Source organism: Microtus oregoni, unplaced genomic scaffold (assembly GCF_018167655.1).
Source record: "Microtus oregoni isolate MIOR12 unplaced genomic scaffold, Mior012 000033F_ref0000390, whole genome shotgun sequence".
NCBI classification, from domain to species: Eukaryota; Metazoa; Chordata; class Mammalia; order Rodentia; family Cricetidae; genus Microtus; species Microtus oregoni.
In genome coordinates, this window is record NW_024543092.1 from 3,247,884 (window position 1) to 3,269,879 (window position 21,996).

At 39.0% G+C, this 21,996-nt stretch overlaps 1 protein-coding gene across 2 annotated transcripts in view; it reads left to right on the forward strand.

Moving 5' to 3' along the window:
- Aig1 (androgen induced 1) overlaps positions 1–21,996 on the forward strand; it is a 227,443-nt gene that overhangs the window by 67,703 nt on the left and 137,744 nt on the right. For both annotated transcript variants that reach the window (XM_041680412.1, XM_041680413.1), the window contains exon 3: positions 2,629–2,730. In XM_041680412.1, the coding sequence (XP_041536346.1) occupies positions 2,629–2,730 (102 nt within the window). The remainder of the gene's footprint in view (positions 1–2,628; positions 2,731–21,996) is intronic.

Consider the following 21,996-nt stretch of genomic DNA (forward strand, 5'->3'; position numbering starts at 1 on the left):
AAAAGTTCTGTCTTTCATTGAGAGTCTGGTTTTGAAAATGGTTTTATATAAGGCCTCTCACGTAACTTATTGGCAACTTTCACTCCCCAGGTAGCAGATTCGAAAAGCTGGTTGGTCATGAAAGGATATCCCTGTTCTCACAGCTTCTTCATCTCAGATCTTCTCAGCCATCTAACTTGCAGCAATGTGAAACCCCTGGCATCCTCCCTCTGAATTCTTTCTCATAGACCTCACAGCCCTGGGAAATATCCTGGTTGCTTCTACTAGAAAAACATGTCATCAAGTCTCAGGGGAGCCCTGGTCGCCATCAGAGTCTTCCTTTTCCATGTTCTCAGTGGCCAACATCCTCACACACCATCCACTCCCGGGGCCTCAGATCATCGCCATTCTCGATCAGGCCACACCCTGTTGCAGTAGAGAAGGGGATTCGTTTGCAGCTACTCATTTGTCTTGTGGGCTTTATTTCTCATTTATTCTATCATCCATCTATTTGGACTTCTACCCGCCTCCCTAGATCCCCACCCCACCCATTTTTAAAAGACTTCTTAGTCTTCTCCCATCACTCCCAACCCAGCTATAAATAGGATTCCTTTTCCACTGTTCCTCCCTGCTCCCAGGATCACCTTGTTCTTACAGTCTGGACCTTACATTACCAAACTATCTAGACTACTAATTTGAAGATCATTTGGGGGAGAAATGACCTACTTTTTACTGTTGTTACAGGAATATCTATCTATCTATCTATCTATCTATCTATCTATCTATCTATCTATCTATTTTCCTTAGCATTCTTTATTCATAATAAAGAGGTAATGTAATTGTTTTGCAGATTCTCTTACATTATTTGCAGAATTAATGAGATCAGAACTAATGTTTATTATGGGAGTCCATTCCGTGTATGATATGTCAAATCTTATATACTAGTAAATACCATTAAAGCAAAAATGAAAATATTGGTTTCTCCATTTGCAGCATGAATAAACAAAACAATCTCTATTCCTGTCTACTTTAAGGTGATAATGTTGACAGGTAATGTAATAAAATTTTAAAACAGTAAGCACAGAGAGAGTTCAGTAGTTATGAGCACTGGTTGCTCTTCCAAAGGACCTGGGTTCAATCCCCAGTGCCCACATGGTAGCTCACCACTGCCTGTAACACTAGTTCCAGGAGATCTGACACTTTTACACAGAAATGCTCACAGGCAAAATATCAGTACACATAAAATAGAAAATAAATAAGTCACTTAAAAAGTTCAAAATAACTACCAAATATCTACTTTGTATAATTATTATGAATATCCAATCCATTTGAATCAAAATCATGGATAAGTTAAAAATTACTCATTGTACTTGAAGCGTTAACATAATTTTCCTTGAGCTAAGAATTAATTTTCTATTTTGTTTTACTGTTATACATTTGAAAGCAGATAGTAAAATTATTGTTCATTTAAGCAAGGTGTAAATAACTGTGGGGGATGTCTCTGGTTCTAAAATAATGTACAGAGATTTAGTCACCTTCCGTAATAATTAACCTTCTGTAATAATCTTTACATTTTATAAAATAATAAATATCTGTAAAACCTTAGGTTTCAAAGGAGAAAACTACCCAGATTTTAAAACAAACAGAGTTGGGAAAGAATTTTGGGACCTTTTGATTACTAGTCTTGAGCTACCAAGTATAACCTAAAATCTTATTTAAAGTAGAATTAAAATATTTACTATTTGCATTAAAGGAGCACAGATAAGCTATAACTATAAAATTATAAAAACTGAAACAAAATTATTTATATTCATTCTGCATTGTTTTAAAAATCACTCTCTATACGTCTGTGTGTATAATTTACAAAAAATTATCTGTTAATCTCTCTACGGATGGCTAAGACCATGGGCCTTCCATTGCTTTATTTTAATCTGAACTTTATTTCTCACTGTTCATTTGAAGAATGGTGAAATAATAAATCAACTAAATACTCTCTCTGGATTACCGTGCTGCTATGGGCCCAAAGAAACTTCTGTAATTCAGACAAACTTCAAAGTTAAGTTACTCCAAAGGAATTCAGAATCTTCCTTTTCCCCTTCACCCACTCTACTTCCCAGTGTCTCTGTGCCTTGGCTTAGGCTGTATGCACTAATGCATTTCTCTTAAATGTGACCAAAAGACATGTGGTTGGCAGAGGGTTCAGTGCTGGTACTGGTGAGAAGCAAACACAAAACCACGTGACCTGATCAAGGAAGACAGGCATAGCGTTGTTTGGGATGTGTGCTCTTCCTATTGGGGAATGGGACCTCTTTGCCAATATCCCAAAGTGAATGTATAAACCCCATGGAGAGGGATCAGACTGGCACAATTAGCCCCAAGATGGCGTTCTTCCTAACAACACTTTGTTTCTCTCTCCCTTTCAGGCAGGTTCCTCTGCCTGAAAGAACATAGTTGGAGACCAGAGAGGGGACTTGACAACCCTGTGGTTAACACTAACACTACAGAGTGAAGTGGGAACTGTTTTGCTAGTCAATCATTGATTTGCTTCTGACAGCATAAATTCCAAAACTCTTGGGTTTTTAAAACAAATAACCAACCAGTTATGTGATGTAAAAGATGAACTTGAACCAGATTTCCTTTCCCTTCCAGTTTGTTGTCGCTGTGTTCTGGACCATCTATGCCTATGACAGAGAGATGATATACCCAAAATTGCTGGACAACTTTATCCCAGGGTGGCTGAACCACGGAATGGTAAGTGGATTAAAATAAATAGTTACCTTTGATGAAATGAAAGTCTACTAAAGAACTGTTCACTAATTCGAACTTCATCCCACAGGGACCTAAGTATCAGTGAAATCTTGGACGATTACAGTAACAGAAGAATACTGATAGTAAATAGGATTTCTTTCTGTGGCCTTGAGTCATTGTGTAAACTGTGTGGTTGATGAATCCATTTTTAAGAGGTGCCAGGGGTTTGTTAAATCATACAACGAGCTCATTCCTGGATGAGTATGATTTCTGTGCCATTAGAAGTTTGTCATCCTATCTCAAGGATCCATTTCTACCTATACAACCATGGCGACTAGGTTCCTCCCCCACCTTGCTACAGAGGAACTGTGTTAGAAGTAGCTGTTGCACTTGGGCAGTTTTCCCAGACACATGGCAAGAGTGTTTTATTCCTCGATGACCTGTGATAGACGTTTGAGGAGTTTATGTTTCTTTTAAAACTTAAATTATATATATATATATATATATGTGTGTGTGTGTTGGTGTTTACATATATATAAATTAAAGTATATATATTCATTATCATGTGTGGGTGCTTGCATTAAGTTTATGTGAACCTCATGTATGCAGGAGCCTTTGGAGGCCAGAAGAGGGTGTTGGATACTTGGAACTGGAATTATAGGAAGTTGTAAACCACATAATGTGGGCAATAGGAACCCAACCCAGAGTCTCTATAGGCAGTAAGCACTCCTAACTGCTGAGTCATTTCTCCATCCACCATTGTGGATGTAATTAGCAGTAGACTCGACGGGAGTTTTGCCTGAGATGTTTTCCCTCTTTCCCGCCCAGTTTTCGCTGGCACTTTAGCTGTGGCCCGTTGATCTCTTTTGTTTCCATTCAAACACTTTGGACGGTTCGTTCACCACTTTACAAGGTTTGAGGGTTATATTTTCTAGAAAGAAGTTGCATATCCTCTTTTCAGCTTCTAAAATTGAGCACAGTTTTGTTATTAACGGAAGGTGATTTTTAGAATAATCCCAGGGTGTTCCCATTGGAAAGGGCAACCCATCACAGAAATTATGGGGAAGCAAGAGCTAGAAATCATGAGTCTTAGATTCAGAGTAACAGCTCTTTCTGTGGTTTCTCGTCTGCCCTCAGTGGTGGGACATTTCAAACAAAGCACATGTTCTAACCAATGTTACTGTACAGAGGCGCTCTGATCCATTCTTTCTTATAGGCGACCCATCAAAAGTCGTGTGTCAGACAACTGGAATTTTCTTTGATGAAGTTAGAGCTGTTGAAAAATTAGCCTGTTGATCTAATTTCCTACATAAAAGCTGGGTCTTGTTAGTCTTCGTCATTTCCTGCCCATATCCCCTCATGTTCTCTACTGATAAGAGTCTTACTTAAGAACTTTACTCAGGGTTCTTATTGATATGAAGGGACACCGTGACCATGGCAACTCTACCCGCCCCCTTTTATTGAAAATAGATTTACAATATATCCTGATTACACTTTCTCTTCCTTCTACTCCTCCCAGCTCTTCCCTACCTTCCTTCCCACACAGATCCCATCCACTTTATGACTCTCATTAGAAAAGAACATGCTTTTAAGAAATAATAACAAAATGTAACATATAAAATATAGTAAGTTAAAACAAAAACCATCAAGAGAAAGAAAAAAGCCCAAGAAAAGGAGTAATTGTGTCTCGTTGGCACAGAATTCTAGGTTAGATTAAAGGCTATTTTTACAGCTCTTCGAAGAGGCTGAAGATTATACTATCTATACTAAATATAATCTCTATGTATCTAAAAGACCTGATTAATTCTCAATACCTATCTAACTTGAAGACTAAGAGAATAAACAACTGTGTAATATATGAAGACAAATTATCTTCAACTGTAAACAATGTCATTATATATCAAATGTAAACAATGTTATTAAATAATATCAGAGGTAGAAATGTACATTGTAATATGGTAGATGTATCCATACAATATAGACAAAGTTATAATCATACAAACATAGAGGTAGGAACATTCACATTTAATATTCAGTATATCAATATACAAGAAACAGTACCAATACAATTTTCTAAAAACAGTAATTCACAAATACCAATCATCCCATCAAACCAGTTAATCCCCCCCCCCTTTTTTTTAAGCCCAGCCCATTAGGGGGTGTGTTTGCCTCGGGCTAATGTTTACATATAAATCTGGCAAGCTTGAGCCCCGCTGGTCTCTTTTTTTTGTATTTCCTGCTCATCGCTGGATGGCTGGTGTTGTAAGATATCCCTTCATTAAAATTTGCTGTTTTATATTAAGCTAGCCTGGTTATTATGCAGATTACAGATTGGCCCCCAGACGTGGGCAACTGACACAAAGAATCCACAGAGAGAGGACTGCTGAACTTGCCTAAATGTGAGATGGTCTTTTGGGGTTCCTGAATGCAACCCGCAGCTCCCACAACACCTTCACTCTTTGGCCAAAAATTCAATCGAGTATAACCCAATCTCTGCACTGGAAGCTTTATTTGGCAGCAAGAAATGGCCAGTTGGGACTCTGTGTCTCCCATCATTTGGGCCCATCATTGTAATTGCTTTCAGATATTTCAGGATGATTGCATTTCATTAGATTTCGGTACCGCCCCTCAATGCTTTCCACATTCCCTCCCTCAACCCTATCTTCCCTCCCTCCCTCATCTTATCCTCCCATTCCCATTCTCTAATCCACTTACAAAGGTATTCTATTTCCCCCTCCCAGGGAGATCCATGTGTCCCCCAGTCTTTTCCTTTATAGTTAGCCTCTCTGTGTCTACGAACCATAGATTGGTTATCATTTACTTGTGAGCTATTGTCTACATATGAGTGCATATAAGCCATATTCATCCTTTTTTTGAGTTGGGGTTACCTCACTCAGGATGACTTTTTTTTTTCTAATTCCATCCATTTGCCAAGGCAATTATTGTAGGATAAAGCATTTAATTGGTTGTTTGTTTGCAGTTTCAGAGGCTAAGTCCGTTATCATCATGGTATGGAGCACTGAGGCAAACAGACAGATATGGTGCTGGAGAAGTAGCTAAGATTCCTGTGTCCTTATCAGCAAGCAGCAAGATGGAGGGGCACTGGCCTGGACTTTTGAAACCTCAAAGCCTACCCCCAGTGATACACTTCCTCCAACAAGGCCACACCTTCACCTCCTAATCCTTAAAATCATTTCAAATAGTTGTGTGTCCTGGTGACTAAGTATTTAAATATCTGAGCCCATGGGAGCCGTCCTTATTCAAACCACCACACTTCTGCGCATCCAGAAGGTCAATTATTTATTGTCTTATGAATCATTTCCAAACTCCCCAAGCAAACTTATTTAGCTCTTCTATTTTTTTGTGTTTGCACACACTACCCTATTTCTAATATATATATTAGAAATATATATTATATATACATATATATGTGTGTGCGTTTATGACCATAAAAAATGTTAAGGTCCTTTGCAAAATATCAGCCTTTCAGTTTTAAGCTGTTTACCCAGATGCCTTTTATATGCTAGGATCAACTTGTGCTTGATATATTGAAGAATTAATTGAGTACTGTATGTTTTAACAATTCTCTCCTACTTATATCTCATTGCTTTTGTTTCTTCAGACCTTTGTGTGCTAGGCATTCTACAGGGACTGCATCTGTAATTTTTCACAGTGGCACTATGAACAATTATCTCATTTATAAATGAAGAAACCAAGGCTCAGAAAGCATATACTCTCCCTCAAAAATCACTTAGCTATGGTGATAGCAATGAGATCTGAGCTCATGCCTATTTGGTTTCAAATATATATACTTCTTACTAGTTTGTGTTTTATATGAATATTTAAAGCATTAACTAATTCTTTAAAAATGTTACTCTTTATAGCTTTTACAAGTGTAGGTCAAAAATGCAAAGAAATATTTTGAAGTTTTGTTTCCAATGGTTTAGTGTCGTTCAACTGTTGAAGAAAAACCAGTTGACAATTAACTAGGCATTTTAGGAGAAATATTTTGTTTCATTTGTCATTCTTCAAAACAAGAATATAAACAAAAATGCCATTGCTACTATAAATACTAAACCAAAACACATTTTCACGTCCTCTTAACAGGGAAGGCTTTGGTCATCAGCAAGCATATTCTTATTCAAACATGAAACCAATTTTGTCACAGTATCTCAAATATGAGGAAGAGTGAGAGAAGCTGATGGCTTTATTAGGAAGCCAAAGTGAGTGGATTAGGAAAGGGAGATCCCTGAAGGTAGGGGAATATGGTGCATCTCTGGAATGTTAGGGGATTTTAGTTGGGAACATAGTTACATCTTTACTATCAACCTCACTCTTGTCCTGTTTGGCTTATTATTTGCATCCTTGAACTGCACAGTGTTACCTTTAGACCAGGGAATTATTTATTTCATTTGCAGATCCTTATTCTGAAGTTTTAATGCTTCAAACAAATGGCTTCTTAACCATATGTATAGTCGTTGGAACGAGAACTTGGCTCAGTTTTTCCTCTTAGCTCCCTTGAAAAGCTAATGATTTTTCTTTTGGAAGTGGTAGGGCTACTTAGAAACACAAGAGGAACTGAATGACCCAAAGATTTAGGAAAGAGAAAGGATAAATTAATTAACCTGTCAAATTCTCTGAGGTAATATAAGCTCAGTAGTTTCTTTTGCAGTGAATTTTGTTTCCCAGCAGAGATAAAAGACCATTTCCTTGCATTGTTCTCATTCATGATCTCAGAATTATGGCCAAAGAACTTGTACAAAGTAGCTGAGAAATAGCCTACATTTTCATTCACCTTTCTTTAATTTCATACCTATTTTACTGTAGACATTAATTAAATAAAATATTATGTTGGTTGTTTAGTTTGATGGTTAACTTTTAGAGTCACAAACTTTAATTTTTATAAAAATTGTTATAAGAGGTATGCAATTTAAAAAAATTAATTGTTTTCATTTTTCTTCAAATTTTAAACTCTTAAACATTTTAATATTGTATTTGTAATTTAAAGTGTAGATGCTATTATTTTTTTAAAACTCGTTTGTTAGCTACTTTTCTGTTGCTGTAATAAAATGATCAAGGCAGTTTAAGGAAGAAAAAGTTTCTTTGGGCTTACACTTCCAGAGGGATAGGTGTTCGTCATGGCAGGAGGGATAGCAGTAAGCCACAGGCATAAGCAAGAAGCTGAGAGTTCACATTTTCTAAAACAAGCCAGAACCTGAGAAGGCAAGCAGGAAGTGAGGGGAAACTATAAACTCTGAAAGCTTGCTCCCAATGACCTACTTCCTCCAGCAATGCTCCCTCTCCTGAAGGGTTCACAGTCTTCCCCAAGGGTACCCACAAGTGAGGACTGCATGTGCAAATACGCAAGCTTGTGGAGGACATTTCCCATTCAAACGTGTATATCAGCCAATCACAGATTTCTCTAGTTTGTTTTATGATTATACATCTGAAAATGTAGAAGGATATGATATATCTTTGTTTATTTGCTTAACTAATAACTTTACAGTATTGCCGTGATCGTACTGGCTTTCTAGGCCTAGCTGCTTCTTTTGTCAGTGGGAGGGCTATGTTCCTTGTTGGTGTCCTCAAGGATCTGCCTAACAGGGTTGTGGAAGTCTCAATGGGAGAGGCATAATAAATTTAAGAGGTTCTTATTGGATCTAGTCCTGGAAAACCAGAAAAGCAGAAGCCAAATGGGAGGAACCCAGTCCTAGGGAGTAAGAGAGTTTTCTGTTAGGTCCAATGCTTATGTTAGTTGTAAGGGTAGAGTAGACAAGCAATAGTTGTGATTGGGTTTCATTGTAGTACTAGAACGTCAACATCCTGGTTAAATCAGGAACCAGACGTGACATGGGTGATATACTACCTATTTGTGAGGAATGTCAAAAGACCAGTAAAACACTAATTCAAGAAGGTTATAATAGATTACCATTACCTATTTAAATATTTATAATCAAAAGCACCCCAAGAGTGGAAACTGAGATTGGTATGTAAAATGAGAAAAGATTGTTTAAAAAAAATCATCCCAAGAAAGAATGTACCTTGTTCTTGTGGAATTCACTGAAGAATCCCCAAATATTTTCTGGGGCTCTTGAGTGCAGGGATCACAAAACTGGGATAAAGCTCATAAGTAAATCCTGGCCCTATCTCAAAGAATATCACCAACTCTGGAATTTGAACATAGAGCTTCTGGACATAAAATCAGTCAGCTGACAGACTCTGGACTTTCAGAACCTAAAGTTCACACTTTTTTTATTTTAATTTATGCTAGCGATGGCAAAAGTTAGACAGGATTCCAAATAAAAAGTGTTTTATCTCCTCCTGTTGTATAGAGGAACTGATCCTAGGTTTTATTTGAATGGCAGCAGGGGAAATGGGTCAATAAGTGAATGACAACACCAATTCAACCTCATTGTATAGCTAAGAAGTTGCCCCTGGGCTCTCCAAAATAGCCCCTAAATTTAGTTTATTATAATCAAAAACATAATCTATATATTAGCATATTTTATTTCAGCCACTATTTAACATGAAATAAAAATGTGTTCTGTTCTTGAACCCAGATTTGTATTTATATTCTTAACAACTCCACCCATAGATGACACTGATAAGACATTTTCTAAGCATTAGCATGGAAGGATATTTGATGTACTTGCCATGAATACTCAGAAGAATTACATTTACATTTTTATCTTTTTACCACTGATGATCACAGAAGATGAAGAAGGACATGCAAGCAAATAGATTGGTTTTTGTCTTCGTCACTGTTCTGTTGTTGTGAAGAGACATTATGACCCTATCAGTTTTATGAAAAAAGCATTTAACTGGGGTCTTGCTTATAGATTCAGAGGTTGAGTCCATTATTATCATGGTGGATAGCATGCAGGCAGGTATTGGAGCAGTACCTGAGATCCAATCATGGTCTGTAGGTAGAGAGAGACAGACTCTGGGCTTGACATGGGCTGTTGCAACCTCAAAGCCAACCTTCAGTGACGTACTTCCTCCAACATGGCCATACCTCCCTATCCTTTCAATCCTTTAAAATAACACCATTCTCGGATGACTAAGCATTCAAATATATTGGGCCCATGAGAACCGTTCTTAGTCACACCATCACAGTACCAAAACTATTGAGTTTGGTTGTGGACAGATGTAATTGAGATTTTTGCAAGGCCTTCAACAAGTAGAGACTGAATGCTGTTACAGCCCAGAAAGCATGTCTTGAAAACCTTTGTGCACAGCAGGCTGTTGGGCATTGTGGAGTTACAGAATGAGAAAAACACAGAGGAGGAAAAATGTCAAAGGAGGCAAATGGTGTGTCTGAAGTTGAGACGCGTAAGTAAAAAACTGCTACAACGTCAGAGTAGTCTCAGGAGGGCCATTTTTGCTCTCACAGAGAGGAGCCCACATTTTCTGACCTGCCTGTGGGTTGTGAAAATTGAGCCTGGAACTTTTCTTTCCAGCTAATTACACTTTTCAGGCATTGACAATGGAGCCATGAAAAGCAATACATAAATATTTCAGATCTAGGAAGATTGCAGGCTTTCAGCGGTATTCCGACAAGAAGAACCAGTGATGAGACATGCCTCTGCTGTGGATGACCTAGTTTAATGTTTTAAAATTCCAGGAGAAGATGAAACCATATGGAATGTAGGATATTATTATTATCATCATCATTATTAGAACAGATCCTAAAGCTGGCAAAATCTTTATATTCTAATAATCACAGCAGGAGTGTTCACTCCCCCATGTAATTTATGAAGAAAAAAAAACCATACCCCTTCTCATACTTGATTTGTCATGTTCTGTTATATTTAACTGATCCTCACAAGAGGCATAATTTAGGCAAGTATTTATCCTGTTCAATATTATTTGACATTTAGTACTTATGAAAGGCCTTCTACAGCTGGTTTTCCCAGAAGAGAAGGCATTAAGTGCTACTTGCATTATGGTTGGTTTTGCAAGAACTCAAGATCTGACATTATTTTGGTAGATAACATGACTTATGGAATGTTTTCAGCCTTAGGATTCACAGATTGTGCAATTCACGGTCTATAGCGTCTGTGCCCCCCTCATTCTAGACACTTCATGAAGGGAGTAGCTAGTGGAAAGAGGACCGTTATAAACACTCCAGAGATAAGAGCTGCCTTTTCTCGTTTTTTTTTTGTTTTTGTTTTTTTTTTTTTTTGGCATTCATAAGTAACTAGAAGAGAGCTGAAAATTTTGAGAAATAAAACTTGGAAATGCAAACAGAGGTTGAAAGCTTCTTAGGAGTCCTCCAAGCAAATCAGGCCCTGAAAACTATAGTCATACAGGGAGCTGTAAGACAGATACTTTCTGAGGAGGTTACAAGGGTTCTGTATGCACATTTGGAGCATCATGCTTTGCAGGAATCGCTTCCTCCACTGTGAATTTTTATTCATGACTATCTGTTCTCCCTAGTCCAATCCTCCCCTGTTAGCTTTTGCAGCATCAGATTTTAACATTGGGATTGAATTCTTCTTCTTTTTGAAAAGTCACTTCCCCCTTCATTTAAAATATGAGTAGATCCAGCGGTGGTATTAGTTCAAAACAGCCCAGTAAGTTCTAATCAGGGTTCTTGGGGCTATCAAAACCCAAAGTGTGGTTTACTTAAGGGCCTTTCCCCTTAATCCTTAAATCCAGAGATATTTCGAACTAAATTTAAGTCATCTGTTTTCTATTCATTTGTTGCTGGATCTTCATGTTTTGTGGAGGGGTGGTGGCGGGCAGGAGGCACCAGCTTCCTCCTTCATGCCACAGACAGATCATTCATGAGTCACAACCCAATGTCTTGGCAGAATTCCAAACCCATATCCTTTCCCCAGCCCTTCTTAATTGAAGTGCCAACCTCAGCTAACTTCTCAGTGTATTTGGCAAAGACATTAAAGAGGAAAAAATCCACAGTGGTGTCACAGAACCAGACAATATCAGATCCCAAGATCCTCCAGTGCATATATGTGATACAAAAGTTCCAAAGCCATAGTGAATGATTCATGGCAGCAGCTTCTCACTGGGTGTTTCCAAGGATGGAGATCCAACAGGGAACCATGATCGTGTGACTTTATTTCCTTTGGAAAAGGCCATCACTGGGATCAAAGGCTTTTCTCCAATTCAGATCAGCCAACTGTCTTCACCCATTCTGTAGGATCTGAACACCAGTCCTCTGGGTCCCTCTCATAGGCTCTCTGAACAGGTATCCTTGTCCCCGATAACTTCTGCTTGGCAGGAGCCATTCCCAGTCAGTGCTTCCTAGTTCCTGTGTGGGACATCATGCCCTGGTTTTGAGCGATATAGTAAATATTAAAACCAATTCATTGCATTCACTCTTCTCCTCTAATAGGTCAAACCGTGTTGGAATTAATATAGTTTCTGTGTGGTCCAAGGGAACTCACACCACAACAGGTGAATTCCATTAGTAGGATCTCCCAAATTTACCCTGGTCTCTTCTTATACTCACTGGACCCACTTCAGTTCAAGGTTTCAGTTTCTCAACTGAGCTGTGGCAGCTGGGCCTTCTCTCCTTCAGCTGCATCTTTCTTCCTTCTTGTTCATTTCCTGTCCACTCAGACCCAAATAATCACACAGAAACTATATAATTCCAACACTGTCCAACCTATTACTTCAGGTTTTTTATTAACTAATTCTTACATCTTAAATTAACCCATTTCTATTCATCTTTATATCACTGTGAGACTGTGACCTACCAGTAAATTTCCAGCATGTCCTTCTCCTTCATCAACTACATGGCATCTCTTTGGCTCTGCCTACTCTTTCTTTATATATCTTCCAGCCTAACTATATTCTGCCCTGCCATAGGTGAAAGTAGCTTTATACCTTAACCACTAAGAGCACATATATACAGAAAAACTTCCCACATCATCTCCCCTTTTCATTCTAAATAAAAAGGAAGATTTTAACTTTAACATAGTAAAATTACAGATACAAACAGTTACAAAGCAAGACTTACAGTTACAATTTTTAGTCCATTCACATTTAGGAAATACTCGTTCATCTATCCTCTTGTTGTGTCTGAAGTTTTATATCTAATTTTTTTTTGTCATAACTAAGGAAAACTATAACTATCTGTATTCAACTCTTCAAAGATCCCAGAAGGATATACTATTACATAAGTAAACAGGAAGCATATTGTAAGCAGCTTCCAGAGTTCTAGAATTGACAGAGACATCTTGCTGCCTGGACAGTCACCCAAAGTTTTTCTGTAATGTTGGGGCATCCATCTTCAGTCTACAGGCTCGTAGTATCCAGCAGAGTTTTCCTTGAAGCAGAAAATTTAAAGATCTCTTTTGTCTTGTTATGGCAAAGTTCACCTGATGCTTTCTTCTGTGTCCTGCAGAATGTCTGGCAGACTCTTTCATGAAGCAGAAACCCTGAGAACTGTCTCACCTTTTAGGCAAGTTTAACAGTCATTTTTTTTTGTCAGTTCTGGATATCCAGTTCATACAATATAACATCAAGCAGTTTAGACGAGAGCAGTTTCTTGTCCAAATGGCCAACAAACTCCATCAGGAGCCTCTTCGATGCCCATCCATCCTCTTAAAGTAATTGGTGCTGCCAAAAGCAGACACTGTTTCACTGTTGAGAAAAGTTTAGGTTCTTAAAACCCTTTAAAGGTCATATATTCTGAAAGTTTTTGAAAGATTTGAAGAATTCCTATCCATCTGAAATATATCTCTACACATCTAGAAAACCTAACTATCATGAATACAAGTTTGACTTGTATGACTATCTATTAATCCATATTTTTAATTATACATTACATTTTTAAATGAGCTGTATAAACACAATACCTTAAACAAGGGTAGAAATACATATACACAGTGTATCAAAATAAACCTTAAATTTATATCAATAGATCAAGATCCATACCAATGCTAAGTATACATCTCCATATCATATTTCCCTTTAAATGAAAACAAACATTTATAAACAATAATTTTGGGAATTTAGGCATAGTTTTTCTCCAAATTTTGTCCTTTTTTAAGGCAAAGTATATTTATGGTTCATGGAGACCTTTTGGTGGGTCTTGTTCCATTAAACCACATTAACCTGGATAGAATCCACAGGTTCTCATTTTCAGAGAAAACAAAAGCAGAACCTCTTTTCCAAAGCAACATATCCTTAGACCAAAATTTTGAAGACAAGATACCGTTACATTGGTTTAACTTAGCAGTCCCTAGAATTAAATGTCTCTCTGCAGTCAAAAAAATTCAAAGAAAACATAATAATATGCGTAATCCAGACTCTGTGTATTTTCCATCTTTACATGGCTTATTTTTCTCTATTACTTTTTAATATTTATTTTATTATCTTTACTCCTTTAATCAGTGTCTGTCTGTACTTACTTTTTTATTGTCTATACTTTATTTCTTCTCTCTCCTAAGCCTAGTACATTTTTGAAACACACTGTGTCCCATTTAGAGGTTGATTTCTGTCTGAATCTGTCTTTTTTATGCATCTGTAATCATTTTCTGACCAGGAATGCCTTTTTTAAAAAAAACGCTAAGTGGGCATAGCTAGGACCAATTGTGTGGCCCTGTCTGTTTTGCCCAGTCCAACATTTCAGAGGTATGTTCACCATCTCTCTGAGCCATGCTTACCGCCCTAGCTCCAGGAACCCAGTGGGTCTATGTTACCATTAAGCAATCTGTAGCACACTGCTCACAAACCCAGTTTAAGTGTAGGACCTCCCTAAAGAGCCAGAGTTCATGCTGCCAACACAAACTAGGAAGCCTTCCCTTAAAGAACTTGCACAGTTTTTGCCACTAAAGCTGAGTCAGTAAACCTTTTAAAGGAGCCACACCTCTGCTTACCACCAGCAAACAGAGTCTATCTGAAAAGCTGTGGCTACCAAGAAACTGTGTTTAACTCTGTTCTTTTGTATCTACAATTCCTTCCCAAGCTCTCTCTCGGTTTTTATGTGGATGTAGTTGCCCCCTGTTGGATGCCTTTTGTAATCAAGGAAACTGCTTATTCCTTTCCTAGTCTCTCAGACCTGAATGATCACATCTAAACTATATTAATTCCAACACTGTTTAGCCTCTTAGCTCAAGCTTCTTATTAACTAACTCTTATGTCTTAAATTAACCCATTTCTATTAATCTGTCTATCACCACGGAGCTGTGGCCTACCAGTAAATTTCTGGCGTGTCCGTCTTTGGCAGCTACATGGCACCTCTTTGACTCTGCCTATTCTCTCTATCTCTTCCAGCCTGGCTATATTCTTCCCTGCCATAGGCCAAAGCAGCTTTATTCATTAACCAATAAGAACAACACGTATACAGAAGAACATCCCATATCACCTCTGTTTATCTTTAGTCAGTCCTTTTGGAAGCCTAAACTGCCATTCACAGAAAATGTACATTCCAGTGGCTTCCAGTCAGTTCCTTCACGGGTAGCAACTGTGACTGAAGGGAATCTTGGTCTCCTAAGTCAAGAGGACTCTTAACTGTACCACATGGCTTTATCCACGCATTGTTAGCTTTCCATTTATTTACTCATTTACCTCACACAGAGGCTTTCAGGCCATAAGGGACAACAGTCCCTTATTCCCCCAAATCCTTTCTAAAACCATCTAGAAGTGGTGCACATTCAGTAAATGCTAATGAGGAAATGCTACAGAGGCCCTTCCTGGTCATGCTGTCTCTTCGTACCATGCCTCATTTTGCCTGTATCCATTTTTCAGTATCATATGACCTTTGTATAATACACAACAAAACAATATAGCCATTGTCCTTTCTTATTAGTATTGTCCAAACTTCCAGTAACATTTTTGAGGTTAATTACACTCTACATCAAACTTTTATGTCTTTTATGTGAATCGGATAACATTTAACATCATTGCTGATGTTTTGTTTTTTTGATTTCAAATGTAGAGCCCTTGTGTATATTTCTAGTGGATTCTGTGTTGTCAGAATCAATATAAATAGGCTGGCTTTATGGAGAATCCACAGTATAAAGAATTTGGTAATCACTGCGTGAATATATTGGAGTTTAACAAAATAATACTTTTTGCTTTGTATTTTGGTGCCTATGGTTGCATCATTGAATTGAAGTTGCTTGTAGGGGAGAGGTGCATAAAATAAACAAGAAAATGATTGACATTTTTAGTAGAAAATATAAAGTCCATGGTCACCTTGTCACATGCACGTTTGATACAGAGCGTTGTGTAGTGGCAGAAGGAAAAGCTAAGATACAGTGACAGCTGCTAAACATGATTTTCATATTCAGGTTGGCGACACAGGGAATAACTATGTGTACACATATGCATGCTTCTTTAACCAAGCATACAGAGTGTAGAAACCCGATTCACAGTGTTTGCCCTAGCCACCTTCCTGCCCACTCCCCATGATCATTTGATTCTGACTCTAAATACTCAATTGGTCTCCATCCTTTGGGTATAGAGATATGCTTGTATGATTTTCTTGAGCTCGTTTATTCTCTTCACAGGCTAAGGCTTGGCCTTTAGCTTTTTCCCCTACAATATTGTCAGTAACAGTGGATCCTAGCTACAAGTCTCCTCAGGACTGTTCCAAGGACTGACTCTATACCAGTTCCTGGTGCTTCTGACAATCACCCTACCCACCCTGAGTCTGCCCACATAAGCATCACCATTTCCTTGACTTTCCATGATTTACCTCTTTGCCCCTCAGGTACCTCTGCTACACAGGTCTCGGCTTTCTCTAAATATCTGACATATGGCATATCTGACTCAGTGCCTGGGATATAGTAGCACTCAGGAAATGCTCTCTGATTGAAGGAATGAATGAGTGAATGAGTAGGTGTCCTCACTTTCCCACACTGGTAATCCTACCTGTACTGTTTTCTTCATATGGACATAAGATGGTACTTTATGATTGCCATTTCAATTTCATGCTCCATTAGCTATTCTCTCTGTAATCTCTTCTCAAGCCTTGAGCATCCTTGCTAAACTGATTGACCGACAAGCATCTCCAGTACCAGTGTTTTCTCTTAAGAATAGGATTATGTGTACCAGCCTTCAAGTGGCAATATGACAATCTGTCCAAAGGTGCGATTCTTTCAGGTGTTCAGTGTAAGTTGAGACTGCTCATTCATTTCCCAACTGAATAATCACACAGAAACTTTATTAATTATAACACTGTTTGACCATTGACTCTAGCATATTCCTCTTACAGCTTAAATGAACCCATTCATCTGTGTATAGCCACAAGGCTGTGGTTTACTGGATAGGGTTCCAGCCTGTCCTTCATCAGCTACATGGCATCTCCTTGACTCTGCCTACTCTCTCTTTATCTCTGTTCAGATTTCCCACCTGGCTTTACTCTGTTAAGCTATTGACGAAAACAGTTTCTTTATTAACCAATAGTAATAAAAACACATTCACTGCATACAGAGGGGAATACTGGGAGTGACCCATGCAGCTCCCTGTTTAGCAGTTTGCTTCTTGGAGAGTCTTTTCAGAGCCTTCTAACATCCATAAATTTATCTCATCAATCGTCTTTCGCTGGAACACTGTTAAGGATTTAGTGTCCGATATTAGGACATTGACAAACATCCATTATACTTTTGATAAACAAAAGGGAAATAGATTTTTATTTCCATCTAAGCAAGAACAATAATTTCCTATTGTTCTTTCCATCTTTGGACCCACAGCTAGGGATGAGTGTGTACAACGTGCACTAATTAAGATTTACTTTTACAGAAGAATGAAAATTAGCTCCGATTGATGGAATTGTTTTCCCTTATTTGCCATCTCTCTTGTCCTTATCTTCATTGATCTATGTGGTCTTATAGTAACCTAATTGTCTTACATATCCAGGTACTGGTGTTCGTGGAGCTACTTTATGTATGTGCTCCAACTCTGTTGCTATCACTACACATACAATGTGACTTTCATATTCTTCCTTTAACTGACCCCAAAAGATGCCTACATATTTCTCCAGGATGCACTTCTCATAGTTACCTACTTTTGAGCCATCTGGAAAGAGGGACTGAACCAAGTGACCTCTAGAGTTTTCCCTGGTTTTATTATTCTTATAAAATAGCTTGGTATAAATGACTTATGAGGTTGGTCAAAATAGAGTTCATTATCAAAGTCTTGCATGTCTTAACTGAATTCCATTATGAGGAACTTACAGTGAATTGTGGAAATCATGTAGTATACTATAGGCATGCAAATCCCAGGGCATGATACATAGTAGGCCCTATAAATATAGTTCTATAAAACAAAAATATACATCCTCCCTATAACGTTCTTACTTACCATATAATCAGTAGTGAGTTAATGGGAAACTCTGAAATTCCAAGGAAAATGCTGATAGAAATTTTAAAATTTCAGAAACACTGCATTTTACATACTCTTACATGAGAAGATGACAAAAAATTCTAAAAAGTGTGTATCTGATGTAAGGCATTTGTCCTTGGAGAAAGAATTCACTTCTTTGTTGTGCATATTTAAGCATTTCTCCTCAGTGCACCTATTGGAAAGAGTGCTGCTTAGATTCAAATTTGACTGCTAATCTTCACACATATGGCAAATGCGGACTACTCAGACTGCAGCTATTTCGCTACATTCCATGGTGTCTCGTTTATTTGTTTGATTTGCAGCTATAGCAACTAGATTCCACCATGGTAGGCTTTTGCACAGACCCACAGAATGATCAGCTTGGTGGACTCTTGGCACTCAGCACCACACTCAATTGAAGACATATGCACAGACTCACCACATTTAAAAAAAAAAAAGTTTTTTTTTTTTTTCCACCCTGGGTAGACCTGTACTGTTTGTCTAAAATGCGAAAAGCAACCTTCTGCAGGGATAGCAGGCCATTAAATACATCGCGACCTTCTTCTCCATAACGTTTCAGATCTTTGGCTTTTCTTACCGTACTTTTAAAGCAGACTGCCTCTCCACAGAACGCTTCCTCCTGTGATGACTAGAGCCTTGACTTGGCGCCATGCTGGTGCTATTCCATGCACACAGCTCTGCACAAGAAGAACAGTTGGAAATGACCTTGAACTAGAGTTTTGCCAAGTCAGTGAAATAAGGGCCTTCAAGAAGTACCATTTTCCCAGTGAGCTGGAGAATGTGTGTGGAGCTGTCAGAACCAGTGCTCTGAACTGGGCATGGAATTACGAGATCTTACCATCTCTGTGCCATGATGCTTGCGCTTGGCTTTTGAAGATGCACATTGTAAAATGTTGGAAAACTTAGGTAATGAGGAAAACTGATATCTTACTGTTTTTCCCTTTAGGTAAGTCTCCCCACTTCTCTCAACCATTTGCTGGAGGAAGTAGAGAAGCTCAGTGTGTGTGTGTGTGTGTGTGTGTGTGTGTGTGTGTGTGTGTGTGTTGTTTGTGTGTATGAGGACTTAAAATGAGTGTGACTCTCAAAAGAAAAAAAGAGAAAGATGCAATTAGTGGGCAAGGCAAGTAGGAAGAGGTAGCTCTCCTTCCAGTTGTAAGCTGCTTATGGGTGGGATTTTGATCCATGGGATTTAGGCTCCAGGAAGGGAGCAATTTCTTCTCTCAATGTGTTTACCTGCGCAGTAAACTGTGTTGCTATTGAAACCCATTAGTTGATGGCAACTGTGGTTACTGTCCAGTTGTTTCCCACATTACCAAACACCATCTGCATGGCACACGATGTTACCAGGTTGCACTTCTCATCCCAGCGAGTATGCTGACTCCAAGGAGCAGGATAAAATGAAGCCCCGCTTTAACCTTGTTAGAAGTCCTGGTTCACATGACTCTGCAGATCCCTCCCTCTTCTGTCTCCGCTCCACCTTCTTGGGGGTCTTGCTTATAGACCTGTGTTAAGGCCAAGGTTGTCTGAGGTCTGGCTAGACATAGTGGAAGGGCAGAGGAACACTGCCGAGAGTTGAATGTTCTCATGTCTCATGCAACAGCTCTCAATATTATACAAAATAAGATTATGCACTTCTCTTATAAAAAAGTAACAAAGACCATTCAACTCGCTTTAAAATCTAAAAAGACTAAAGTCACTTGTATTTTTACAGTTATGACAGCTTTCCAAGGACTGTCCTGGTAGGTGTACCTCTGTGTAACAAAGGAGGCACACTGCAAGCAGCTTTCTGGGACATTCTTTGTTACTTCATCTGGGATTTTCTTTTTCAGCAAGTAATTTTATATTTCTGTAAGTTTAAATTGGAGCCCCAGAAATGAAGGCATTTTTCCTTCTAAGCTCAAGTCTTCTGTAGGCATCATGGTTAGTGTTCGCTAAGTAAGTCACACAGCTGAGCTAATCAAAATGACTCCTTGTGGGGGTTTATGCAACTGCTCACTTTATGCAGTAGCATGTTCAAACAGGTGACGCCGCTGAGTGTGGTGCCACACACGTGAACCCCAGCACTTAGAAGGTGACCACTGCATGATAAGGAGCTGAAGGTCATCCTAAGCTTTAGAGAGTCCAGTGCCAGCATAGGCTACATGAGACCATGTCTCACAGAAACAAAATGAGGCCAGCGGGCGGGCAGGCAGGCAGGCAGGCAGGCGGGCAAACAACAGCGCGTTCACAAAACCACAGCCATTATCTTGAGGTCAAGCTGGGTGGCTTTTCCTAAAGTTCTGCTAAGGATAATATGCTAGGCTGTTTCCCACAGTTTGGAGGCTGGAAGTCCAGGTCAGGATACCATCATGGTTAGGACTCAATAAGGGCACCCTGTCTTTTCACTGTGCCTTCAAATGGCTAAAAATGCAAAAGGTTCCCTCAGCCCTTTCATAGGCTACTAATCCCCTTCACTGCCCTCATGACCTAATCGCCTCTACGGGCTGTACCTTCTGCACTGTCTGTCATTTCATGGGTTTGACTTTCAACCTAAAATGTTTGAGAGAAAACAAATGTTTATACTTCTTCAGGAGGGATTAAGTAAAGGGAGACAGAGAACACCCGAAATTCTGGTATTTGATGTCACACACCCTAGGTCAGAAAAGCCAGGAGGCACCATAAAAAGAGAAGGCCCAGGCAGTGAGATTTAATGCCCAGGGTCTGTGCTCAGTTTCCCGATGACCTCATCAATCCCACTGCCTTTCTTTTTCTGTTGGCATTTTCATTATCTCTTTAGTAAATATCTTAGGTGTTCGGGAAGAAGGGAGTTTATTGTTATTCAAAGGAATCAAATAGTACTTCACACTTAGACCATATTCAGAATTTCACTCTTGTAGGTTTTTTAGACTTATGAAGTGATTGATTATACACAAGAACAAACTGTAAAATATTTTGGTTGTGTATGTTATTTGTGTGTGTCTATGTTTCATGGCAGGAACATATGTGAGCAGGTGTATGTAGAGGAAATGCTTAGCATTCCTCAAGCTGTTCTGCTTGGTCTTTGAGATAGGGTCTCATGCTTGCCTTGAAGCTCACCCATAGGCTGTTTGGCTGACAAGCCCTAGGCATCCATCTTTCTCTTCTTCCCCAGCCCTGGGCTACAAACATGCTCCTCTACTATAGGTTGCCTTTCTTTTCTTCATTCCCTGGGTTCTTGGGAACAGACTCAGTCCTCATACCTGCAGCATAAACACCTGACTGGTGGAGCTTCTCCTGAGTCCTTGGAATACTTTATGGAAAGACTTCTTTTGACGTCTTTGCATAGGTCCAAAGTGAATGGAAGCCTCCTTTGCAAGGCCCCAGGCTAAGACATGAGGAATCCTGTTCTAGCAAGGTGATTCCTTGTCCTCTCTTCTTTCATGGCTTATCATTGCGAATCAGCTGAGGTTTCATGCATCTACCAGGAGTGTTGGGGTAGTACTATATCTGTCAGAAATTTTCTGTTTTCTTCATTTGCATTTATACTTATACAGATGGTTGAAAGAAATATGATCCCTACTGAAATCTCATTTCCTTTCAAAGCTGGGTTCATCTGTACTGATCTACACGGCAGGCATCTTTCCTTTTTCTGAGTCCTCAGTGTTGCAATCCTGGTGGCCAGCTCTAGTTGGTCCAGGCATCCCCTTTGTAACATCTCACAGATACTGAAAAGACCTGCACACCATCTGTGGTTTTAAATGTTCCCTTCCTTTCGTGGTTCTGACGCAGGTTTGAGGACCTTTGGATTTATTTGTCTCTGTAGCATCCTTGAAGTTCAAGGGAAGAGACTCATGGGATAAAACAGAGAGAGAGGTAAGTCATCTTGGTGACATCTGGAGCTGAACTGGATGGAAGTGTGGTGGCAAAGAGACACGTGTAAGTGAGGACACCCAGCCACACTCGACTCTAGTGGGTTGGTTAACAATGTGG